This window comes from Aethalodelphis obliquidens, unplaced genomic scaffold (assembly GCF_003676395.1).
Source record: "Aethalodelphis obliquidens isolate GAN/ISIS:26980383/991018 unplaced genomic scaffold, ASM367639v1 scaffold25, whole genome shotgun sequence".
In the NCBI taxonomy this organism is placed as follows: Eukaryota; Metazoa; Chordata; class Mammalia; order Artiodactyla; family Delphinidae; genus Aethalodelphis; species Aethalodelphis obliquidens.
This window is the reverse complement of record NW_020837969.1, coordinates 32205016-32230541: the sequence shown is the minus strand read 5'-3', so window position 1 is coordinate 32230541 and position 25526 is coordinate 32205016. Positions and strand designations below refer to the sequence as shown.

Sequence of the window (25526 nt, the reverse complement as noted above, 5' to 3'; positions counted from 1 at the left end):
CTGCATGAAACGTGGAGGCTACTACGCCAAGGCACATTCTAAACAAACTGGTCAGAAGCTGTGACAGAGAAAGGTTAAAAGTAGCCAGAGGAAAAAAGCAAGACCTGTTATATACAAGGGGATAAAGATAAGGATTACATAAGATTTCTCATAGGAACAATGGATGTAAGACAGTGGAACAATATCTTTAAAGTAGAACACATCTTGAAAGAAACACATCTCTAAAGTAATGTAGACTTCTATATCCAGCAAAAATAACTTCCAAAAACGAAGGCAAATACAGACTTTTCCATACGCACAAAACCTGAAAATTCATCACCAGGAGGTGACTGCTACAAGAAAAGTTTAAAAACAAAATCCTTGAGGCCGAAGAGAAACGACAGCAACAGAAATACAGCTCTACGCGAAGGAATGAACTGCCAAAATGCTAACCATAAGAACAAATACATAATTTTCTTGTTATTTAAATCTCTTTAAAAGATAACTGTTTAAACAAAAATAACAATATAATGTTGGGTTTCTAGCATGTGTAAAAGTAAAATATATTACAACAATGGTACAAAAGTCAAAAAATTTGAGAGAGAAATATGGAAGTATATTATTGTAAGGTTCTTATACTATATGCCAAGCGTTATATGACATCACTTAAAAGTAGACTGTGATAGTTTAAGGATGTATACTAAAAGTCCTAAAGTAACTACTAAAATCATCAAAGAATTATAGCTAATAAGCAATCAAAATAGATAACGTGGAAAATTTCAATTAATCCAAAAGAGGAAAAAGAGAACAGATGGGACGAAAGTAGAAATTAGCAAATGAGAGGTTTAAACCTAACCATATTAATAATCTCATTAAATGTAAATGACCTAAGTAACCCACATTAAAAGGCAGAGATAGGGACTTCCCTGGTGGCACAGTGGTTAAGAATCCTCCTGCCAATGCAGGGGACACGGGTTCGATCTGTGGTCTGGGAAGATCCCACATGCCACGGAGCAACTGAGCCCATGAACCACAACTACTGAGCCCACGTGCCACAACTACTGAAGCCCGTGCACCTAGAGCCCACGCTCCGCAGCAAGAGAAGCCACCGCGATGAGAAGCCCGCGCAAAGCAACGAAGAGTAGCCCCCACTCACTGCAACTAGAGAAAGCCTGAGCACAGCAACGAAGACTCAAATGCAGCCAAAATTAATTAATTAATTAATTAAAGAAAAAAAGGCAGAGATAGACTGGATATAAAGGTAAATTTCAAATATATACTGCCTATAAGTAATGCCTTTCAAATATAAAAACACAAATTCCTTAAAAGTAAAAAGATGAGTAAATATAAACTGTGCTAACACTAATCAAAAGAAAACTGAAGTGGCTATATTAATATCAGACAAGTAGATTTCAGAACAAATAATATTACCAGGGATAAAGACAATAATTTCATAATAATAAGTAGTTCATCTAGAGGGCATCACAATCTTTAAATGTTTATGTACCAGTAATATAGCTATAAATACATGAAACAAAAACAGAAAAGCACAATGAGAAACAGACAAAACCACAGCTACAGTGGGAGATTTCAATACTCCATCTTGATAATTGATAGAGCAAGTAGAAAAATGAGTAACCATATAGAAGATTTGACAACACTGTCCTTCGTCTTGACCTAATTGACATTAGGAATTGGAAAATGTAGAACATTCCACCCAATAACAACAGAATACACATTCTTTTCAATTGCCCCTAGAACAAACCAATATAGACCGTGTTATAGACTATAAAGTAAGTCTCAATAAATATAAAAGAATTCAAGTCATTCAAAGTATGTTCTCTGACCACAGTGAAATTAAATTACAAGTCAATAACTGAAAGCTACATGAGAAATCTCAAACATATGGAAACTAAATCATACACTTCTAAATAACCCATGGGTCAAAGAAGAGAGCAAAAGGGAAATTAGTATTTTGAATCAAGATATGAAAATGTATGGTATGCCAGTAAAGCAGTATTAGGGAGAAATTCATAGCACTAAATGTCCACATTAAAAAAGAGAAAAGTTCTCAAGTCAGTGACCTCCGCTTTATAATATCTTAAGATATTTGAAAAAGAAGAGCAAATTAAACCCAAAGTAAACAGAAGGGAGATAATAAAGATCAGAGCGGAAATCAATGAAGTTGAAAACAGAAAACACTAGGGAAAATCCATAAAACCAAAGGCTGGTTCTTTGAAATGATCAATAAATTGATAAGCATCCAGCCAGACTGAGAGAGGCAACATCACTAAAGACTGAAGAAAACTATAATTCGAAGAGATACATGCACCCCAATGTTCACTGCAGCACTATTCACAATAGCCAGGACATGGAAGCAACCTAAGTGTCCATCGACAGACGAATGGATAAGGAAGATGTGGTACATATATACAATGGAATATTACTCAGCCATAAAAAATGAAATAATGCCATTTGCAGCAACATGGATGGACCTAGAGATTATCATACAAAGTGAAGTGAGTCAGAAAAAGAAAGACAGGGGGCTTCTTTGGTGGCACATTGGTTAAGAATCCACCTGCCAATGCAGAGGACACGCGTTCGAGCCCTGGTCCGGGAAGATCCCACACGCCGTGGAGCAACGAAGCCCATGCACTACAACTACTGAGCCTGTGCTCTAGAGCCCGTGAGCCACAACTACTGAGCCTGCACGCCACAACTACTGAAGCCCACGCACCTAGAGCCCGTGCTCTGCAACAAGAGAAGCCACTGCAATGAGAAGCCCGCGCACGGCAACGGAGAGTAGCCCCCGCTCACCGCAACTAGAGAAAGCCCGCACACAGCAACGAAGACCCTATGCAGCCAATAAATAAATAAATAAATTTATTTAAAAAAAGAGAAAGACAAATACCATATGATACAACTTATATGTGGAATCTAATATGACACAAATGAACGTATCTGTGAAACAGAAACAGATTCACAGACATAGAGAACAGACTTGTGGTTGCCAAGGGGGAGGAAGGGTGGGGGAAGGGTGGATGGGAGGCTGGGATTAGTAGATGCAAACTATTATGTATAGAATGGATAAACAACAAGGTCCTACTGTATAGCACAGGGAACTATATTCAATATCCTGTGATAAACCATGATAGAAAAAAACTATGAAAAAGAATGTATATTTACGTATAACTGAATCGCTTTGCTGTACAGTAGAAATTAACACAACATTGTAAATCAATTATACTTCAATAAAATAAATTTTAAAAAAAACCAATATTCCCACCAAGAAAACTCCAAGCCTAGAGGACTTAAGTGGTGAATGCTACCAGACATTTAAGGAAGAAATAACTCGTTAAGAAAATTGTAAAGGACATAATGCTTCCCAACTCATTCTATGAGGCCAGCATTACATTTTTGGTGAAAAAAAAGAAAGCCATTACAGGAAAACTACAGACCAATATCCTTCATGAACATTCATGCAAAAATCTCTAAACTAAATTTTAGCAAATCAAATCCAACACTATATAAAAGTGCATCATGACCAAGTGGGGTTTATCCAAGGAATGCAAAATGGTTGAATATTCTAAAATAAATCAGTATCTGGTTCTGCATGTAAGGAGCTTGGATGTCACCACTCCATGCTAACAACAAGTAAAAAGCTACACGGTTTGAAAAATCAGTAACTCTTCTAGGGTCTGTAAGAGAAGTGAGGACTTAGGGCAAATCGCTGTCCCCCAAATTGGAGAGTCTGATAGAAGAGCCCTAAAAGGGCACCTACAAAAAACCTGAAGCTAGCATTACACTTAATGGTGAAAGACCGAGTGCTTTCCCTCTAAGTGCAGTAACAAGCCAATGATGTCTGCTCCCCTGGCTTCTGTTCAACCTTGTCCTAAAGGTGCTGCCGGTACAATAAGGCAAGTAAGAGAAATAAAAGGCAGCCAGATTGGAGAGGAAGAAGTAAACTGTCTTTGTTCACAGACAACATGATATATATAAAAATCCAATGGAATCTAAAAAATGAGTTTGGTAAGGTTGCAGGATACAATTTCAGTATATTAAAAAAATCAATTGAATTCTATATACTAGGAATGAACAAGTGGAAATTGAAATTGAAAAAAGAATACCCTTTAAGATAGCACTGAAAAAAATTGAAACACTTGGAGCTGAATCTGATAAAAGATGTGAAAGACACACATTGAAAACTACAAAACGTTGCCCAGAGGAATTTTAAAAGACCTAAATAAATGTAGAGATACACCTGTGTTCATGGGTCAGAAGACTCGATACTTTGTCAGTTCTCCCTGAAACAATCTATATATTTGATGCAACCCCAGTCAAAATCCCAGTAGGCTTTTCTGTGGAAAGTGACAAAGTGTTTCTAAAATTCATATGGAAAAGACCTAGAACATCCAAAACAGCTTTGAAAAAGAACAAAGTTGGAGGACTTACACTGACTTCAAAATTTATTACAAAGCTACAGTGATCAATACGGTGTGGTATTGCCATAAAGACAGATAAGTCAATGGAACACGATAGAATCCAGAAATAATAAAACCACACATATAGGAAAAACTGCTCTTCAGCAAAGGTGCAAAGGCAATTCAGTGGATAATCTTTACAGTATGTGTGCTGGAACACTTGGATATTCATATGCAGAAATGAACTGGGATTCACACCTTACATCACATACAAAAATTACCACAAAATGGATCATAGATTAAATGTAAAACCTGTGACTATAAAAATTCTTGGTTAAACATAAGAGAAAACCCTAGAGATCTTGGATAAGGCAAATATTTCTTAGGTGCAACACCCGAAGTACAATCCATAAAAGAACAAATGGATAAGTTGGACTTCATCAAAATTTAAAACTTCCGCACTTTAAAATGCACCGTTTAAAAAAATGAAGAAGAAAAAAAAGCTACTGATTGGGAGAAAGTATTGGCTAATAATCATCTGATATAGGACTTGTATCCACAATACATAAAGAACTCTCAAAACTCAATAATAAGAAAACAACCCAAGTTTTAGAGTGAGCAAAAGATTTGAACTTAACCCAGAAGATAGACAAATAGCAAATAAGCACACAAAAAGATGCTCAGCGTCATTAGTCATCAGAGAAAGACAAATTAAAACTATAAGTAGATACGCTACACATCTATAAGAAGAGCTAGAATAAAAAACGAAAAAAACGAAAAACATACCAAGTGTTGAGGATGTGGAGGAACTGGGAGCCCATGCGCTGCTCGTGGGGATGTAAATGGGACAATCACTTTGGAAAAACTTTGGTTGTTTCTTAAAAAGTTAAACATATACCTACAGTGTGATCTAGACATTCAGCAATAACAATGGATGAATTATCAATACATGCAACAACATGGATGAAATTAGGCTTAGGCTGAGTGAAAAAAAAAACAGACAAAAAAGATTCCACACTGTATAGTTCCATTTATATACAATTCTGGCAAATGCAGCTCCTGTATAGTGACAGAATGCAGATTAGTGGTTACCTGGGAGTCGGGTGGCAGAATGAAGGAGTACAAAGGATCCTGAGGAAACCTCTCAGGGATGATGAATGGCCCTTCTCTTCACGGTGGTGATGGTTTCATGGGTGTTTCCCTGTATCAGAAATGATCAGATTATCTACTTTAAATATGTGGATTTATTGTATGCCAACTATACCTCCTTGAAGCTATCTTTAAAATATATTAATGGCAAAATCTAGTGAAAGGACCACTCTCACTGTGTTCCTTAAGCAAGTTGCTCAATCTCTAGTTTCCTAATCTATAAAGTAGGAATAGTGTTGCCGTGACAATTAAAAATAACATGTTGGATATATTTCATATTAAAGAGAGCTCAATTAGTAATGGTAATAATAGAATAATGCTTTCAAGAAGAAAAAAATTATGTGATTCTTAAATGCTCTGCTCGCAGATATCTGGAGAGATTTCTGTAGAGGGTTGGAAGGCCATTTGCCCTGGTTTCCCAGTTAGGTCACAGTTTCACGTGCAGTGACTTGGTGTTACTGTCGTGGGAAGATCTGACCCACCCATTTCCCCCACCACCCTCCTCTCTTTGTCCCTCCTAGTTTGGCCAGAGCTGGAGGGGTCCCTTGGTCCCTGTCACTGCACAGCCCTACCCCCAGCCAGCCCCCCCGCCATGGTCTGTTTCTCGTTCTCCTAATTTTGGAATCTGGAACCACGTAGACTTGCAGAGATCAGTCAGGAGGAAAACTCTCCGGAAAGATTACAAGGCAGAATGAATGTCAAGCACGTGGCCTGGTTGCCGGCACCTTGAACACCTGTAATCGTTGGCAATTTCGGTTTCACTGCATATGGGCTAGGTCATCGGTTCTGGCTCCTGTGTCCCCCTCACATCTGAAAGCTCTGCAGTGGGACAGCATAGACAGGTTCCCTGTTCTTGGAGTTGACAGTCATGCGAACCACGACAGGCTCAAAGATGGGGGAATCCAAGGTGAGCTGGAGTCATTGGGAGAACGTTGTGAAAGAAAGAGGACAAAGAGAACCTGTCGTGTGTGTGTGTGTGTCTGTGTGTGTTTATAATCCCCAACCCTTTAGCATGTATGGTGCCTGGCGTGGAAGCAGACCTCATTTCATATTTTCTGGTTGAAGAAGTGAGTGAAGGAGGACAGCTGAGTTCTATCAGAAGCAGAGAAGCTGGAGGACAGGAGCTGAGGCTCAGTTGGGAGTGACGAGGGCCCGTCTGGCCAGGAGAGAGGTTAAGCCAGATGCAGGGGTGGGGAGCGGTGAGGGTTGAATGGCAGGATGAAGATTGCAGACACTGGGTTAGGGGCCTCTCGGGACGTGGCAGGAAGGTCCCTGGAGACCCTGCAGGGGCAACCCCACCCATGCCCAGGGTCCCCTTCGGCTCTGCTGGATCTTCAGAGGTTGTGAGCACACACCTGCTCCCGGGTCCCCAGACAGGCTGGGCCAAGTGGAGAATCTTGCCTTCTAGGCCCCCCTCAGACTGGCACCTGCTCCGAAGGGGAGGCAGAGGCCCTCTTCCCCTGCTGCAGGGACCGCCCCCCTCCCCAAGCTGGAGGAGAGCAGAGGCCCCACCCAAGGGAACCCCGTCCAGGACACGCACACTGATCCCACACTTAAACCTGCTGCCCCCTCAGCATCCTGGTCTGCACACCAGACCCAACCGGGAGACTATCACCGACTCGTGTCCGAGCCCGTCCCCAGGGAACAGGCTTGGGAACAGGCTTTGCTGACCACAGGGCTGCACGGTAGGGGCCTGGGCCCGCCGGCTCCCTTCCCCTGGGTCACAGCTGACCTGGCGGGATCGGCAGGCAGAGTTCTGAGGAAACAGCATTGTGCCCGGGACCTCGTGCGCCCGGAGGACACGCCCTCGTGCCACTTTGGCTCATTCACAGTTCTGGGAACACATACACTGCTTGCGGCTAAGCGACTTCATCCCAAACCGAGCGGTTTCCCGTTTGACCGCTGCACCGAGGTCTGTGGATACTCGGTGTGCTCGCCAGCCCCGCCAGGGCTCGGTCAGCGACCCTGGCTCTGGGGCTGCCCCCTCCCTTGGAGGTGCATTCCTAACAGAGCCCCCAAGGGCTGTGCCCAAGGGACGCTGGTGCAAAGAGACAGCAGCCCTGCCTTCCGCGCGGCCACTGAGCAGTGGGGCTTTCACCTGATTGCGGACGGCTCGAGCTCCAGCCTCTGGATCAAGACGTCTTGATCCCCGCTCTGGACTGGAAGAGAAAGCATTCCAACCTCTTCTCTTTGCGTCCAGCAAAGGAGCCCCCTCCCCGCCCTCACCCCTGGCTGCCCCCTCTTCCTCAGCCCCCAGAGCCTTGTTCTCTTGCCCGGGTGCCTGGGCAGAAGCCACAAGGCTTGGGGAGGCCCGCACTGCCGGAATGCGCATGCGCCTCAGTGGCCGTGCCTGTGCGCGCGTGACCGGCACGTGAGCGCGCGTGATGGAAGGTCACAGCTGGAGCATGTCGCCCTCTGTCTGCCCATCCAGGTTACTCCTCGCTGCAGGACGAGCTGCTGTCCCCCGCCTCCCTGCACTACGCGCTCCCCTCTCCGCTGCGCGCAGACCAGTACTGGAACGAGGTGGCCGTCCTAGACGCCATCCCCTTGGCGGGCACGGAGCATGACGCCATGCTGGAGATGTCTGACATGCAGGTGTGGTCCGCGGGCCTCACGCCCTCGTTGGTCACTGCTGAGGACTCCTCTCTGGAGTGCAGCAAGGCCGAGGACTCGGACGCCACCGGCCACGAGTGGAAGCTGGAGGAGGCGCTCTCCGAGGGACCCCAGGGCCCCATGCTGGGCTCTCTGGACCTCGTGGAGGATGACACAGTGGATTCAGATGCCGCAAATGGCCTTATCGATTTGCTTGACCAGGAGGAAGGTCAGAGGTCAGAAGAGAAGCTGCCAGGTCATGAGAGGCAGGAGGACTCGACAGGTGCAGGGCAGGGCTCAGGGAATGAAGTGTCTCTTGTTTCAGGCCAGCAGAGGGTACAAGCCCACATCACAGAATCCCACACCGTGAGTCGGGTGATGGACTCCAGCCAGGACAGGTAAGGGCTGGGCCGCCGTGCGGGATGCCTTTCACCGTCCTGGGCTTCTGGCAGCGAGTACGGAGGGAACTCGGGCGCCGCTGTCCCCCGATGCTGTGTTCTAAACACACTGGCGCAAATAAGTTCAGTAAGGCGCCAGCTCGCCTCTGAAGCCGCCCAGCCCGCGCTCAGGCCTCTGTCTTGTGAGAGTGGAGCTGTGTCTGCAAAGGCCAGTCCCTCCCCCAGAACCACCCCCCACCCCACCCCCATCGCCAGCCCCATCTTTTGGCCAGCAGGAGAGAGGCTGAGGGTGTTGGGAGAAGGGAGAGCATCCCTGGGAGAGAGATTGTAAGGCTGGGAGAAGCCACGTCCCTGAAGTACAGCTGAGCTGGGTGCTCTGGGCCCCGGTCGCTGTTGTGTGTTGATTGCTGAAATCAAACCGTATTTGGAAACCTAGAAGCACCAGGGCCCAGGGAAGCTATGTGTGCAGTCACACAGCCTGCGTGTGACAGCTGATAAGGCTGCCCTTTCTACTTACACCCTTTTGAAGGAGTGAGGCCAGCGGGCTTATCAGGGGCAGGACAGAGCTTCAGCTGTTGAAGATGGTTATTCTCCTGGGTAGCTCCTTACCACCCTTCCTGCGATGAGAAGGCCTGTGATGACAGGTCCAGCAGCAGGATGCCCGTTGGCAGTGCAGGCAGATGGCCTGATGCCCCTCTGAGACACAGAGTCCCCAGGCCACGTGCATGCAGTGGACATCCGCCACACTCCAGCACTGGGCTGAGAGCAGAGTGGGGCTTGGAGCGAGAGAGACAGACAGTGACAGGTATCGCCTTGGCCTCCGGGGCTGGCACAGGAAGGGAGGGGCAAAGGCCCTTTCCTCTGTGTCGCTTTGCCGCCTGAATTTTCCTCAAGCAAGGAGATGGTTCCTGTGCTCCCAGCAGGCTGTGGCCACCCAGGGAGCTCAGACCCAGCCAGGCCGTGGGAAACCTATCCTCCTTTCCTCTTCCCACGCGCATCCTCCTCCCAGAAGCCCGGGCAGACGGCCCTTCCCCAGGCTCCACTCGGTGTGGCCCGCATCCCCCAGCAGGAGGGAAAACGAAGTTGCTTAGGAGACAAGACAGCAAGGATTCATTTAGTGTCCCAAACGAATCCTTCGACGCTTCGGGAAAATCGGGCACACTGAGCCGTGAGGATTCAAGTGAATCCCACCTTCCAGCCGCTGGCGATGGCCGTTCACTCAACAAGCTGATTGGATGTTCCCGTGTGCCGCCCACTGCGCCACTGTGACAGCAGGGTCCCTAGACAGGGACCAGAGGCCTGGGGGCCGGGCCTCAGAACGTTACAGGATGGCTCTGTGACCTGGGTCAGCTCTCCCATGGGGACAGATGAATTTCATTCACTCACTCAACAGTGTGTATTGAATGCCTACTGTGCGCCAGGCCCCTGTGTGAAGTGCCTCGGAGCACGGCTGTGGCATTGAGCAAAGCAGATAGTCTCTACGTGCAAGACGTTTATGTTCTAGTGGGGAGACTGACGATATAAACAGATAAAGTAAATGGCATTAAAAGTAATTAAAAGAGATGCTAATTAATGCTAAGTGCTAAACAGAAGAATAAAGCAGGGAAGGGGGTGGTTGAAATCATGGACGGGGCGGGCAGGGACACCTGAGAGTGACTCGCGGGAAAGACATAAAGGAATTCAGGTGATGAACGACGTGAACGCCTGAGCGGAGCCAGCAGAAGGCCCAGCCAGGGCAGAGGCCTCGGAGCAGAGTGCGGCCCGCACAGTCGAGGGGCAGCGAGAAGGTGCCTGTGCCTAGAGCAGGGTGGTCACGGGAGGTGAGGTCAGGGAAGCGATGGGGCCGGACATGTCAGGCCTCGGGGTCCTGGAGAGACTGGCATTTCCTGGGTGGGATGGAGAGCCATTGGAGGGTTTTGAGCAGAGGAGCGAGGTGATCTGGCCACGGCCGGCCACAGCCAAGGGTAGAGGCAGGAAGATGAGCTGGAAGCAGGAGTCGATGGTGACGTGGACCGAGATGGTGGCTGTTTGGTGGCCAGGAGTGGTCGTGTTCAGGGTGTGTTTTTGAAAGTTGAACCAAAAGGGTTTCCTGGCAAATAAGATATAGAGTGTGAGAGAAAGAAGGACGTCCAAGACGACACGGGTGTCCTTGGCCTGACACCTGGAGGGACGAGGTTGCCATCTACTGCAGTGGGAGGATGGCTGGAACATGTCCGGGGAGAAGACCCTAAGTGTGAACTTGGCTGGGCTGCCCATGCGATGCCCATCAGAAACCCCAAGGACAGACGTCAAGGAGGCAGTTGGACACGCACACCTGCAGTTCAAGGAAGAGATGCTGGGGACCCACATCTGGGGTTAAGGCCACGGGTTGAATGAGCTTGTGGAGCACATGGGTGTAGACAGAGAAGAACTGAGTCTGGGGCCTTCCAGGGTCAGAAGCCAGGGAAATTAGGAGGATCCCGCAAAGGATGCTGAGAAGGAACGGCCAGAGAGGGAGGGAAAAACAGGCACGTGTGTCCCGGAGGCCGTGGAAGAGCCTGCGTCAAGGGGGAGGGGTGATCATTTTGCCAGCTGAGCCCAGGCGTGAGGACCGTGCGGTGGGAGTGACCTGAGGGGCCGGAGGGTGGTGGGTGGGATGACGGGTGTGGGGACCCCGATGACGGGACCGTGAGCCACGTGCCTCGGGAGCCCAGAGCGTGGAGCCATCCATTCACAGGGTGGGGCCCAGCGCCACCGGTGTCCGTGGGCCTCTCCACCGGGACAGCAAGGATGGCCCACGCGGGCCTCTGGACAGGGCAGTCGCTGTGCGATAGCTCATGCTCTCCCGACCTCCAGTGGGCGGTACAGGATCCGTCCTGGATGGGCCAGGGCTCTGGAGGGGGAGGGTCTCTGAGAGCGGAGACTGGGGGTGACTGGTGTCCTCGGTCTCTTCCTGGGCCCCAGACTGCAGGACTGGGATGCGGAAGGCTCCATCGTCTCCTATCTGCAAGAGGCCACACAAGGCTCCTGGGGGGAGGAGGCCCTGCAAGGCCCACACTCGTTCCAGAGAACCGTCAGCAGGTCTTGGGAGCACGAAGAGGTCCTGGGCTCTGCACCGGAGCGCGCGCACACGGAGCAGCCCGAGGCCGGCAGGGACCGGAGACCACAGGGCCCCAGCGAGTGGATGCAGGAGGCTGTCAGCACCTTCTCCCGCCACGTACAGGTGAGAGCCCGCGGGGAGCCGCCACTGATGCTCCAGCCAGAGGGCCAGGCCTGGGGCAGCTGCTCACTTGCTCAGGCCCCTAGCCGGGCGTGTTTTCCAGCTTTAAAAATCGTGGCAGTGGCTTATCTTTTTCTCTTTCCACGTGTCTGCCTCCTTGATCCCTGAGAGGGAGGGAAGAGGCTCACCTTGATGAGACTTCCAGGCACCTCCCCTCCACTGCCCTCCAGATGCCCAGGGTCATAGGGTCAGAGGTTGGCTTTGCAGGGCCGTTGCCAAAGCCGTAGTTTTTTGTTTTTTGGTTTTTTTTTTGCGGTACGCGGGCCTCTCACTGCTGTGGCCTCTCCTGTTGTGGAACACAGGCTCCGGACACGCAGGCTCAGCGGCCATGGCTCACGGGCCCAGCCGCTCCGTGGCATGTGGGATCTTCCCAAACCGGGGCACGAACCCGCATCCCCTGCATCGGCAGGCGGACTCTCAACCACTGCGCCACCAGGGAAGCCCCAAAGCCCTAGTTTTGTTTGCTTTCTTTTTCCGTCGTGGTTTAGGAAGAAGGGCTTAGCACCAGAGACCTGGAGGCCAGGCTAACTCGGGTCCCACCGTGTCTGTAGGGACGAGGACCAGCCACTGTCCCGCCCCGGGTGCCCTTGTGTAAACGAGGTAGAGAAAGGATTGTCGCCAGGGTTCACTGGGGACTCCTTGCCCGTGCGGGTGGGCTCCCTGGGTGGAACAGGCTGGGACCGAGGGCGCGATCCCAGCACAGGCTCCAGCTGCCTGCACCCTCCGCCCTCCTGGCCTCCCTTCAGTCCTCCCTACTTATTTATTTTATTTATTTGCTTTTATCTTCACTGCCCATTCCCATAGACATCATTTTAATGTGGTTTTGGAAACAGTTTTATTATGAAAGATTGCAAATAGATACCAAACCAGACAGAACAGTCTGTCACCTTTGCGCGCACACAGTGCCCAGGCGCTGCCACTGCCTGCTGGCGGCCCTCTGGTTTCATCACCCCACCCCCACCCCCGAGGGGTCCCCCCACGTTATCTTGACGTTAATCCCAGACATCTTACGAACGTGTCTTTTTAATTCGTGCGTTTTTATAAAGTTCGCGTCGCTGCTCTGTGCACGTGTGGTTTTAACGCGTACGTAACAATGTGCTCCGCCCTCCCTGGCTTCTTCTCTTCGGTCAGCATCGGTTCCTCACCCTCCCTCCCCTCCACTGCCCTCTCCTCCCCTCCCCTCGCTCCTGTCCAAGCCCGAGCCTCGAAGGCACCTCTGAGGACCCCAGGACCAGGCGGGCTCCACGATGACCTGGGCTGCTGGCTGCCACGCGCTGCCAGGAATTAAACAGGGTGGTACTTAGAAGGCGTCCCTGCCGAGTCCGCACCACTGACGGCTGGGCGGCTGCACCCATTTTTTAACCCCAGGTCACCCCGTGCGTTCTTGGCCGAGGGGCTGTTCCACGGGACCCTCTGCCCCCGGTAGTGAGCGCTTGTCTCATAGCACAGATGGCCCCGCTCCGGGTCTGTGCCCCCGACCCCCGCCCGGAGTCCCGGGGAAGGAGCGTCTCTACGGTTGGCTTTGGTGAGGGGAGGCCTGGAGAGGAAGCAGGACCACCCCAGGGGACCGTGAGAGAAACCCTCTAGGTCATTTGGCCCAACTGCCTCATTTACAAATGGGGAAACTGAGGCCCAGGAGAGTCTGGGACCTCCTGACCCCCAGTCCCAGTGAGCCAGCACCTCCCTGCCTAAGGCGGATGGGAGGGTAGGTGAGCTGTTTCCTAATCACCTGCCAGGGCTCCAGGGATGATAACGAGCCCTGTTTACGGTGACGGTTTGCAGAGCACCTGTTTGCTAGGATTTCCAGTGAGTCTCAAAAAACACGGGGTCGGGGAGTGGGGTATAACTGGGGGCCTGAACCTGCAAGGCAGCCAGTCCCTCTCTGCGGCCCCGGCGGGCAGCATCTGACCTTGAACTCCTAGGCTGGGCTCAGACCCAGGGCTCTCGTGCCCCCTTGCACGTGTGGCTTCTGTGTCCCAGGTGCTGTCTTGTGGAGATGAGGCAGGATTGTGCCGGGGTCGGAGCTGGAAATCTGACCCTCATTTCCTTACTCTTTCACGTAGCAAGTTATCAATCTCTCTGTGCCTCTGTTTCCTTTGTGTGAGATGGGAAAATCAGAGACGCGATGGGGGGTGCTGCAGGCGTAACCGTTAGTGTGTGAAACGCACACAGAGCCCCTCCTGGGCAACGGGCTGCGTGGGGTGTTTGCTGTCACCACCCCTAGCGGTGGGCTCACAAACCGTGCGACCCCCCGGCACTCTCAGAACGGGAAGAGAGCTCCTGAACCCGCCCCTGTTTGACCGCCGGGGAAACCGAGGCCCAGAGAAGGCGCCCCGCTTCCCTGAGCCCCTCAGCGGGAAGCCGCAGGGTCAGTGTGCCGGGTCCAGTTCCTGGTTCTTTCTGCCACGCCGGCTGCAGGCCAGAGAGGAACGGCCTGATCCCAGGAGGGGAATTCCTTTCAGCCGCAGCTGCTGGGCTGCATTAGGGAGTCAGCTCTGCAAAGCTGAGTTTAATGCGCATGGTTCCTGCCCTGGTGTTGACAGCCCAGCCTGGGAAGAGCCTTTAAGGACAGGCCTTAAATAGACACACCAGTGACACGCTCGCATTTGGGGTTGCTGTGCCGTGTAAGCGGGGACCGAGGCCAGAGGGGCTGATGGAGTTGCACGGGCTCCCAGGCCCCTCCCTGGACGCCTGCACTCCCAGAGCTGGGCCTGAGCAAATCACTCACCAGGGGCTATTTTTGAAACAAACCCTGCACCCTCCAGGGTGTTAGCCGGCCCCATCCCGTGAGCGAGCGGGGTGACATCATTCTGATCATGGCAGTAGCAGCCCAGGGACACACACAAGTAGCCACGTTCTGGAGACATCTTATTTTCCCAAGTCCGAATGGGACAGTTTTCCTGGGCAGAGCTGCCTCTAGCTGTCACAAGGCCACCGGCTCTCAGGGCTGGTGTCGCACACGGTGACTTTAACACACGCCTCCAGCGCCCAGGACATGCACACCTGCCTGCTTCCTTCTAGCCCTGCCGGACAGCCCGGCAGCTGGCTTGGGAGCTAAAATTACTGGAGCCTGACGTCACCCGGGCCGAGGGCAGAGCTGGGCTCAGCAGGAGGGCACTCTGGCGGCAGTTCCACTAGGGGCCCTGCCGCCTCCCTCGCGTGGAGAAAACGGAGGGTGTCCCAGGGGGCCTCCAGAGTCCCAGAGGAGAATGAGAGGCTGGCCCCCCGCCTGGTGGCCCCCTGGCTGCGCAGGCCCCGGAGGGCCAGACTGGTGAGGAGGTGACGATGTGGACCTTCATCACCCAGCTGCTGGTCACCCTGGTGCTGCTGGGCTTCTTTCTGGTCAGCTGCCAGAACGTGATGCACATCGTCCGGGGCTCCCTGTGCTTTGTGCTGAAGCACATCCACCAGGAGCTGGACAAGGAGCTGGGGGAGAGCGAGGGCCTGAGCGACGACGAGGAGACCATCTCCACCAGGGTGGTCCGGCGCCGGGTCCTCCTGAAGGTAACCCAGGCGGGGGCAGCGCCGGGATGTGCGGGACGCCGGTGAGGACGCCTGCTGGAAGAGGCCGGGCGGGCCTCGGGTGGAACGTGCGGGGCCGGAGCTGGGCGGCACGCCCGACTCCCCGACGCGGCAGAGGAAGCTCGGCTCCGGGACTTAGGAAGCCGGCCCCCTCCTGCTTCTGTCCCCAGCCAGCCCAGTGAGGCAGCAAGTCACCCTCTGGGCAAAGGCGTCTGGGGCAGGGGGTTCTTTCCTGTCAAGTGCCGTTGGAGTAGAAATCGGGGGCCTCCCTCCGTCTCCGTAAATCCCACATAATCGCCCCTGTTGTGCCCACCCCCGCTGCCGTGGCAGCGCTCCTGGTAGCCCAGGGCTCCCTCCTGTCCTGGGCCCAGGACCCCCCGGGGTGCCCCTCATTCAGAGCCTGGTTTGGCGGCCGAGTTGCAGTTTCCTGCCAGGATGGGGACTTGTGGGACTGTGGCTACTGCTGGCGCCACTTTATTTCTTCATCCTCTGTCCTTATTCCCAAATTCCCGCTTATCAATCTTGAGTTTTCTCCCTTTCTCTAATTCCAGGGGGATGAGCTTCAGAATATTCCAGGGGAGCAGGTGACAGAGGAGCATTTCACGGATGAGCAGGGCAACGTCGTCACCAAGAAGGTGGGTGCAGAGTCCCCCTGAGCTGGGCAGAGGCAGGCGGGCTAGAAGCTTACAAAGGCGGTGGACTCACCCCCAGCTTCTTGCTGCTGCCCTAGCAGAGGGGTAGGCACCTGCCACAGTCCACATGTGACATTCCTTACAGCCACCTTGCCTGATTCAGCCTGAATTCAGCTCCTCCGACTGGGTTCCAGAATGACCGGGCCCCGTGGAACCCCCCAAACCTAGTCCTGTGATGCCTGGCCCTGAAAACAGCTGTATGACAGCAGTACGGGGGTCCCTGTGGGCCTCCTGAGATAAAAGGACGTGGGAATGCATGGGGTTGGCAGTAGGTTTACACCAGGAGACGTGATTCTGCCTAATGGGTGCTGGGCACGGTGCTAGGTGTGGGCAGAAGGCAGACCTGTGTTGCTCCGGGGCTCATGCTAGGTCAGAGCAGGACCCCGTCTTCCCTCCTGCACGGGGAGCTTCATGCTCGTGTGTGTTCTCACCTCCCACTGCTTGCACGCGGTAGGTGCAGAGCAGACTGTCGTTGGAATATCTGGATGCGTGAATAGGGAACAGGTGGATCCCAGGGACAGGAACGCCCTGCCCTTCGGGGGCTCCCAGTCCTAAGGGGAAGACGGAGGGCGTAAACTTCCAGCACACCAGGAGGCAGGATGGACCGCCCTGGGCTAGAGATAGAAGTCAGGGGGGGCGGTGGTGAGACCCCGATCATCCATGAGCCTCAGTAAGAACCTCCCGCAAATTCCAGCCCCTCTGAGGCTGCCCAGTGCGAATTCCCCACCCGATGGGGGCGAGAGGCCGTCCCCGATCTTGACCGCTCAGGGAAGGGCACCTGGGGACAAAGGCTGCTTCTAACCCCCCAGCTCATTCCGGGACCTGCTCTTTTCGAGCTCTGTCTGGCCGGCTTCCCCAGCCCCTTCTGCCCTCCCTCTCTTCTGCAGATCATTCGCAAAGTTGTTCTCCACGTCGATCCATCCGGAGCCGATGGCACCCAGGAGCCCGAGGAGGTGATTTCTGGGGGGCCCCTGGAGGACCCTAGTGAGATGGAGGCCGGTGTTGATTACTTTATGACTCACGCCAAGGTACTGCCTGAGCTGCAGCCTCCCAGGCCCTCGCTCTTCCGAGGGGCCGGCCCGTGACTCCTGCTGCCCTCTGCGCCAGCCCCCTTGGGGCTCACCTCTCACCTCTCTGCTCCCCCTCGAGCCTCCTGCCCCTGGTGGCACTGTTCCCACCACCTCCGTAGGGCGCCTGTGTTCTCTTGCCATCTCTGTGTGTGATCTGTCCTGCCTTGTGTCTGCAATGCTGTCTCCAGGTGGAGCTGAGAGGGTACAGTAGCCTGCAGCCGGACCTGATAGAGGGCAGGAAGGGGGCTCAGATAGTGAAGCGGGCCAGCCTCAAAAGGGGGAAACAGTGATCTCGAGCCCCTCCCTGTGGAATGGCCTCTTTGGAGGTAATGCCGTCGTTCTCCGTCTTCTCTGCATGGCCTGGTCCCCCGCGACGCCCCGCTGAGAGGCTGCGGACTTGCGCACCCCTACCCCGCTCCTCCTGGAACTCCCTCCCCTCCCAGCCCCTCCCGCTGCCCAGCATGACGCAGGAGGACCAGGCACCGCTGTGGGCTCCAAGCACAGACTCCCACCTGCTAACGGTGCCTCTGAGCTCCATTGCCTCCGAGAGAAAACAGCAGCCCCTGCTGACCTGTTCCTCGGCAAGCGCAAAAATACAGATTTGAAAAAGTGCTTCCGTGAGTGCGAAGCACTCGGTACATCTCAGTTCCAGGAACGTTACCCTGGAAGCCCAGCAAGGGGGTCTGGAGGAGGAGGGGCGGGGCCCTGGAGGGTGCAGCGGGGTCTGATAGGCTGTGCTGTTTCAGTGCACGTGGCCAGGAAGAGCTGGACAGGGAGAGGCCTGGAACCCAGCTGTGCCTTGAACCTTGAACCCAAGGCTCCCATCCTCCTTGGTATTTCCTGAAGCATGTTGTGCCCTTGCTTTCTAGGAAGAGGCAAAGTTAACAGGAGGCTGTGGGAGCACTGCCGGCTGGGGGGCGGGGGCGTGATGTGCAGTGAGGGAGGGAGGGAGGCCGAGAAGACGCGGCGAAGGCTCTCCAGCGGGCTGAGCAGTGCTGGGGGCTTCGGGGCCAGCTCGGACCTCCGTCCTCCCTGAGGGGTCCTGTACTGAGCTGCCCCGAGGCCCTTCGCTGTGCCCAGCTCGGGCCAGCTCAGTACCGGGCGCGTCGGGGTGGGAGTCGGCCGGAAGCAGGAAGCACGTGGCCCCAGCTCCCGCTGGCACCGGGTTATTGTCACCTACACCCCCAGGGCCCGGCTCCGGGCCCGCGGCCAGCAGCCTCCCCTTCCGCATTCGGCAAAAAGCAGGGCCGCCGCCTCCCGAGCCCCCAGAAGTGCTGACTCCGGGCTTCCCTCAGCACTTGGGCAAAAGAAAAAGGTCTGGCCTATCCAGTTATAGGATAAAATTAGACCTGACTTCTCAGCAGCTTAAGGAGGTCACAGTGTTAACCCCCGCACTGCCAGGGGTCCGCCGGGCTGCTGGTTTAGGACGTCAGCTGTGATCAGTCCTGGAAATAGTCCAAAGGTGCAAGTAATTCGAAAAACCAGAGAGTGGAAGGAAAAGTACACTCTTGGGCCTTATTTTCCTTAGGGCAGAGACTGAAGCTTTCAATCCCAGCTTCTGTTTGGCTCAGGTTTTGCTGGTGTTCCTGAACAGGAGAGAGGCAGCCCAGAAGCCAGGCGAGGGGAAGGGAGGAACCCAGACATTTTTCAAAAAATGTTTCTGTAGGTGATCTGCAAAGTGGCTGAACCCTCACCCCAGGGGATGTGGCTTCAGACCACCGGGCGTGGGTGTTAGGGGACGCGGAGCAGAGCAGCCAGGCCGTAGCACAGGGCCGGGGCCTCTGCCAGGAAGAGGCCAGGGGAGCGTGCAGTGGGGACCGTGGTGCGGAAGCCAGCGTGCGGGAGGGACAGCCCAGGGGACAGCCTGCCGTGCTCTACCCTCTGAACAAGACAAAGACCGCTGAGGGCTCTCTGGTCCTCCAGACGCACCGCCTGCCACTCGCAAGCATGCACGGCCCCCAGCATTGATGGATTCCAAATGACTGCAAACTTGCAAATTCGCCTACTAGCTACAGTTTATTGTAGCCCCAAACGTAGCGCTCCCAGCACTTCCCTCCCGTGGCCTTTCAGGGACGCGCGCACAGTGGTGAAGCACTGAACGCCCTGCGTGCCTGTTCCCAGCTGAGGTCAAACAAGGAGGCCTTCTCTCTGTCCCCGTTTCAGCTCACACTCTGAACAATTGCCCTTTTTGCGGTCTATTCAGTGTCACGTTTTTTTTTTTTTGCATTTTTATGCTGTTTGTTGGTGATTTCGCTGTTTGAAATGGCCCTGCTGTCTTGTGTTCCTAAGAGCGGCAGGGCCGTGATGGGCCGTGCGTGGGAAGTCGTGTTTAGGGGAGCCTCGTTCAGGCACGAGTTATAGCTCTGTCGGACGTGAGTGCAGTGTTCATAAAGCAACAGTGTACAGTTGACCCTTGAACAACTCGGGGGTTGGGGCGCCAACCCCCAGGCAGTTGAAAATCCCAGCACCCCTCTCTCTGCCTCAAAAGTAAAGGAACTGATGAAAGACTCACCCCCAGGGCGGGAAGCTGAAACAGCACGGCTAGAATCCTGGGCTCAGACTCTAGTTCTTTTATTTCTATGTGTTGTGATCTGTAATCCAGTACAAACTTGTCCCCACACTTAGTTCATTTAAAGGTCTGTAAAATGAACATGCAGACACTGTATTTATTGGAGAAAAACAACACAGAAGGGGACCCGTGCAATTCAAACCCACATTGTTCAAGGGTCAATTGTACATGAAATACGTTGTCTTTAAAGAGAGACACACAAGGTTGTGTGTTCATTGGTTGACAAAACCGTTGTGACCAGAGGCTGGCAGGAACCCTGCACTGTACTGTCCTCGGGAGCGGTGGTCCCAGTATTGGCTAATTCAGGGCTCCTGGCGACTTGAGAGAACATGCCTCCTGCGAACAAGGGGTATTGACTGTTTCAGAGAGAGTGAAAGTGGGTTGGGGCCCAGGGTCCAGGCCTGGCTCCTCCAGTTCCCAGGTTACCTTACATGTTGTTTCACTCCCTAAGCTTCCCTCTCCTCGAGGGAGGATGAAATGAGTCCCTCTGTGTGTCACACTGGTGTAAAAAGGCTTAAAAATAACCAGGGTAACTGTGAGGATGGCTGAGAGGGGTAAGAACAGTGTGTTCTGGCGCTCAACCAGTTGCAGGTCTTCCTTGTAGCGTGACCCGGGGCGGGTCAGCTGACCTCTCCCAAGCCTCAGGCGCCCCAGCTGTGAAATGGCAGTAACGCCGATATTCCCTTTGTACGGCGATCGATGATGGGTTTCTCTTCGTGAGAGGACTTTCTGAATTGTCAAGTCCTAATCCACCAATTCTCAAAGTGCCTTCCGCATCCCAGTCGCCCGAGAGTCTGGTTAGGATGCAGACTCCTGGCCCCTGACCCTCACCTACTGCATGACAGGTCTGGAGCTCGGGATTTGGCCGTAAGCTCGAGTGATTCTGATGCCGATTGAAGAGTGGGTTACTAGGACCAATTCTGGTTTTCCTTCCCAAACCTCCCAGAGGTGCCGTGGCACAGCTGTAGAATTTACACCTGAAGGGTGAGCAGAGATGAGTGATGGTGACAGTGTTCAAAGCCGTGGAACGCCCCAAAGGGCCGAACACCCCAATCCTAGGCGCCTGCTCTGATTCCCCTGCAATCACGCCCAACCTCGGGAAGGATTTTGCAGGAGGCCCGGCGTGGGCGTGAGGGGTGCTTTCTGGTTGTACTTAAGCAGTTAGAAAATAGCTGTGGAGTCAAACCTAATGGGGTGCAGCAGACAGTAGCAGCTGTGCCCAAGTACGTGGGTCCAAGAACCAGGGTGTCGGCGCTGCCAGAGGACAGCGGAGAGCAGGCAGCCTGTGTCCTCGGGTTAGAGGCACCTGGCCGGGCGCTGGTGGTACCACCCATGCGACGGCTGTTGTTTTGTTTCCCTTTTTAAGAGACACTTTCCATTTAGGCACTGTGGTTGCAAGACCTGTGTTGGCTCTGACTGACTAGAGTGTTTTAGTAAATTTGAAAATTCGCCTATTAGTAATCTCAACAGGAGGGGGCAAGGAGGCCAGGGGTCGTGTTTTACTTTGCTCTTTTAAGCGACAGTCCACCCTCACTCGCCAGCCCCGGCAGGTGTATCAGAGTCTGGGGCTGCAGGAGAGAGGAGAGAGGCGAGAGCCGCAGGCGCTGGCGGGGGAGGGGCAGGTGGCACAGCACAGAGAGATGACATGAGGAAAAAAGCCTGACCGGCACAGCCACTCGAAGTGGCAGGAGGCTATTTTCTAAGCGTTTATAGGGTGAGACCGGGTCCGGGGGCACCCAGGGCGGTGGCAGAGTACTGGACACAGCTGCAGATTGCGGCTCTATTAGAGACTAATAGAGACGCACTGTATTCCCACCCCTGCTGCTGCCGGGGGGCTCCCGCCGGGCCCGTCCCTGCTTCTCCTGGAGCCTCAGCTCACCCAGAGATGGGAAGAACGGTTACGCTAGAATGACCTCTCAGCCTTGAACTTTCTCCTCTGCTCTGTGTCCGGGCAGAAGAGTGGGAGGGAGATGGTAGCCTGTCTTCCCCAGGCTCAAGCTTTCATAACATCTCCTATGTGGCGTGCTGAGCGCTGGGGCAGGCGCTGTGGGACTGGTAGGAAGGGTAAGGGCTTTGCTCTTGCCCTCAGAGTGTTTATACTCTAGCCAGGGAAGTAAGCAGACAAGAGAGAGGACAGACAGGACAGGGCATTTCTGGAGCCCAAGCACGGCGGCATCCAGTACTGCTCAGTATCCTGAGCGCTTCCTAGGTCGTTAGCTCTCCAGCATCACGACAATCAAACGAGGTACGTCCTGCTCCTGCCCTCGTCTTACGGCAGAGGAAACTGAGGCCCAGAGAGTGTAAGTAACTTGACCGAGGCCGCACAGCAGGAACTTGGCAGAGACAGGATATGAACGCCGGCAGACCGGCTTCAGAGTTCATACTCTTCACTGCACTCTGAGGTTACTCTGCATGCAAGGCAGCAGCAGGAGAGGACAGAGAAGGGGAGGCTGAAGGCTTCAGGAAGGCCTTGTGGAGGAGAGGTCTGAAGGGTGGTGGGCAGAACCTCAGCCGAGTGGAGACTGGATGGTGTCCTTGACGGGGGAGCCGAGGACAAAGGCGGGCGTGCAGGCTTTGGACTTGGAGGAGGGGCTTGGCTGGCGGTGATGGGACAGTCCCCTCCCGGGCAACCGCTCGCTCAAGCCACGGCAGTAGGAGGCCTGGCCTTTTGCTCTGGGGAGGAGCTTAGCCCCACCCTCCATGCCTGGGGAACCACTCAGGGTTGAGTTCCCCTTGATCACCTCCAGCCCTGGCACTTGTAGCACCCACGACGAGCTCCCTGTCCGGGGACACAGCTGTGCCTCAGGTGACTTCCCACCCCACCCAGGAGACTGTCAGCTCCTCTTAACGTTAAGTCCCTGCAGACAGAACCCTGCGTGGCTGGGCTTGGAGATGGGGTTGTCCCCCCATCTCCCCCAGGCTGGAAGAGCAGGCCCCACGGGGTGGCAGGAGCCCCGTGTCTCTGTGATTCCCAGGCTGCAGCGTTGAACTTCACTCTGGCAAAGCTGCTGTCTTCCAGCCTAACATACATAGTCCCCTGGGGAGAAGCCATCTGGTTTTCAAAGATCTCTTTGCCCCAATAGAGGTTGTCCGTCCAAAGGGCACGGGGAGAGGAGCCCGAGGCCCCGACAGTAAGGGTTGTGGACCAGAGCCGAAGAGGCGCTAAGGTCCCTTGAGGCCGTGAGCTCCCGAGGCCGTGTCTGCTCCATCCCCGGGTCCCCAGGCTGGCACACAGGAGACATCAATGCATGTTGGCTGAACCAAACCGAACAAGCCAGGGTGCTGCCACCGCCTAGCCTGGCCCTTGCTGGGCTCGAGCACACGGCCCCTCTCCTAGGTGCTGGGTACACGGGGACATCTCCCCAGGTGACCGCGCGGGCACAGAGTACCCCACAGGAGGGTCTCCCGGGGAGCTCATCGATGGGCACGGAGCTAGTGGCAGCCTCTGCGTCGGGCAGTGCGATAAGGATGGCTGGTGTTTCAGGAAGGTCCGGGCCAAGCTCAGTGCCTTTCAGCTCCTGCCTGGCTTGGGGAGGCTGCTTTTCCTGACTCACCCCTGCCTGAGCCGCCAGCACAAAACTCTGCATAGTGGGTTTTGGCTGGGAGTTGCGCCTCTAAATTCTAAGTGACTCCTCTCTGTGTGTCCCTCAGGATCACACCTCGACACCCAACCCTTGAACTCCACACACTCTGCCACGCACCCGAGAGCTGGACCGAGGCCCCGGAAGCCGCGCACACGTCCCTGGAGGCTTACGGCATGACCTCTGTAAGGGACGTCCTTTAGTCACCTGTTCGCATGAACGACCGACTGTAGACGCATGACCTACAGTCCTCTATCCTGCCTCTGGCGACGGTGGATCTCTTTCAGGAGTCTGGACGGAAGCAGCAAGAGGGGGGAGAGAGAGAGGGGGACGTAAAACAAGCGCAGGAGAGCACGGAACGCAGCAGCAAACAAGGGCTCTTTTGTGGCTGGGATGAGATATTTTTTTAAATCATTTCAATTTCGACTTGTTACAGGGTACTTTTTTTTCAACCTCATCTGTAAGAAATCCATGTGAGCTTCCTGGAAAGGAAGAAAAAAAAGAAAACTAGACATGAAATCAGTTCCACACCTTAATCCCTTACCCTCATCCACCAGCCTTCCCCACACCTCCACGCTCCACGTGTGACCAGCCCTGCCGCTGCCCTGTGGACCGAACCTTCCAGAACTCTCTACATGGCATCAGGACACACACACGCATACACACACACACACCACACACACACACACCCCTCTCCCCTCTGCTCAGTATACACACAGATTTTACTGTGACATCCGAAGTTGTATAGACTCTCCTGTGGATAAACTGGAAATTTTTTATGTTGTCGCTCTCTCTCTCTCTGCCAGTTTCAGTATTAATCATCTTCCAATGGAAAATCATTACCTTCAGAGTGCATTCGGGGTTCCTCGTGTTAGGGACTTAAGACTCTGAGGCGAGGACCCCAGGCTTAGCTGTAGGGCTCCGAGGGAGCCAGTGCCCATCCGGAAGGGTCTTCACTCCCAGCTGGGGGAAGGCCGGTGGCTGTCCCAGGATTGCACCAGCATGTTCAATAGAGAAGAGGTTTTCTATATCTTCAAGCACTTATATCCTAGTCCGTGTTCAAAGTGTCAACTGTACAGTAAGCAGCCTTGTGTATATGAAAAACAATAAATACTATGCAAACCGATAGCAACACTTTAGCAGTATGTACAAAGCACCAACAGCTCAGCTCCTGAGGACTGCTCCAGGCTGTGGGAGGAGTACAGCCTGTCTCTCAGTGAAAGAGGAAGGAAGGGAGTAGGCCTAGGGAATGCACCTGCCCGTTCTCAGGTCAGCCGCCGCCCCGAGGTCTCCCAGAGCGAACTTGGTGCTGTAAGTCCAGGCAGCCGCGGGATGCGGGACCTGGGCTGGGCAGCCTCAGTGCCCCCATCTGACCAACACCCCACCCTGAACCCCCTGGAGAGGCAGCGCAGGGGGAGAAACGGCTGACCACCAGGAGGCCCCAGCCTGGAAGGAGACCTTCCTGGGCCAGGGCCCGGTCAGGGCAGGACGGAGACGGCGGCTGGCTGTTCCTCGCCTCGGTGCCATCGGGGAAGAGCCTTAAGTTACACCAGAGCCCCCGGCAGAGGGAGGCCCAAATCAGCACAACGCGCCTGCCCCACGCGGCACCCTCCGGGCCAGGAGGGAGACTGCAGGCTCTTCTCGTCCGCCCGAGAGCCACTGTGTGTGGATGTCCGGTCACCTTCCTCCCTGCCTCTCTGCCGAGATGTCCTCAGAACACAGCCGAACCTTCCAAGTAGCACAGAAGCTCCCTCGATGTCAGAGCCCCCCAACCCCCGAGGCCCCGGCTGGCCCCGGCGCACAAGTGTTCTGGTGGGTCCGGGCGGGGCTGGCCGGGCTCCCCGAGGGGCGGGCGGGGAGTGGGAGCTTGAGCGCGCGCGTCGGTCCGCGAGCTCCAGACCCAACCCCCGCGGGGGCCGCGCGCAGAGCATCCCCGCCGGCCGGTCCCTCCGCCCCGCCGCGGCCGGCCGGACTCAGTGAAGGCCGAGGAAGACAGGCGCAGGGCCGCCTCCCGCCGCGATCTGCCGCCGCCGACCCAGTAGCTCCTGTAGAGCCGCGGCCCCGGCCCCGGTTGCGCTTTGGCTCGTCGCTCTGTCTGGCTTGGCTGCTTGGCCCGCCGGCCCCCGGGCCTCGGCGGCATGCTGCGTTCGCTGCTAGTAGGAGCTGTAGGGGAGAGGTTTGGGGTCGCCACATAATGCCTAGAGAATGCTGCAGTCTGCACCTTAGACGCTGTTTAGAAGTTTTGGAATCACCTTGATTTTTTAAATTGTTATGAAAATGATTCTTTTCTTGAC

General features: G+C 54.2%; 1 protein-coding gene across 3 annotated transcripts in view; it reads left to right on the top strand.

Moving 5' to 3' along the window:
• ANK1 (ankyrin 1) overlaps positions 1-24360 on the top strand; it is a 126054-nt gene extending 101694 nt beyond the window's left edge. Inside the window, exons 38-42 of one of the 3 annotated variants that reach the window (XM_027122906.1) lie at positions 7981-8539; positions 11483-11741; positions 15872-15955; positions 16900-17040; positions 23303-24360. In XM_027122906.1, coding sequence (XP_026978707.1) covers positions 7981-8539; positions 11483-11741; positions 15872-15955; positions 16900-17040; positions 23303-23329 — 1070 coding nt within the window. In that variant the 3' untranslated portion in view covers positions 23330-24360. Of the gene's footprint in view, positions 1-7980; positions 8540-11482; positions 11742-14905; positions 15303-15871; positions 15956-16899; positions 17041-23302 lie in introns of those variants that run through there. The other 2 variants (XM_027122908.1, XM_027122907.1) reach the window with 2 other exon arrangements.
• The last annotated feature ends 1166 nt before the right edge of the window (positions 24361-25526 follow it).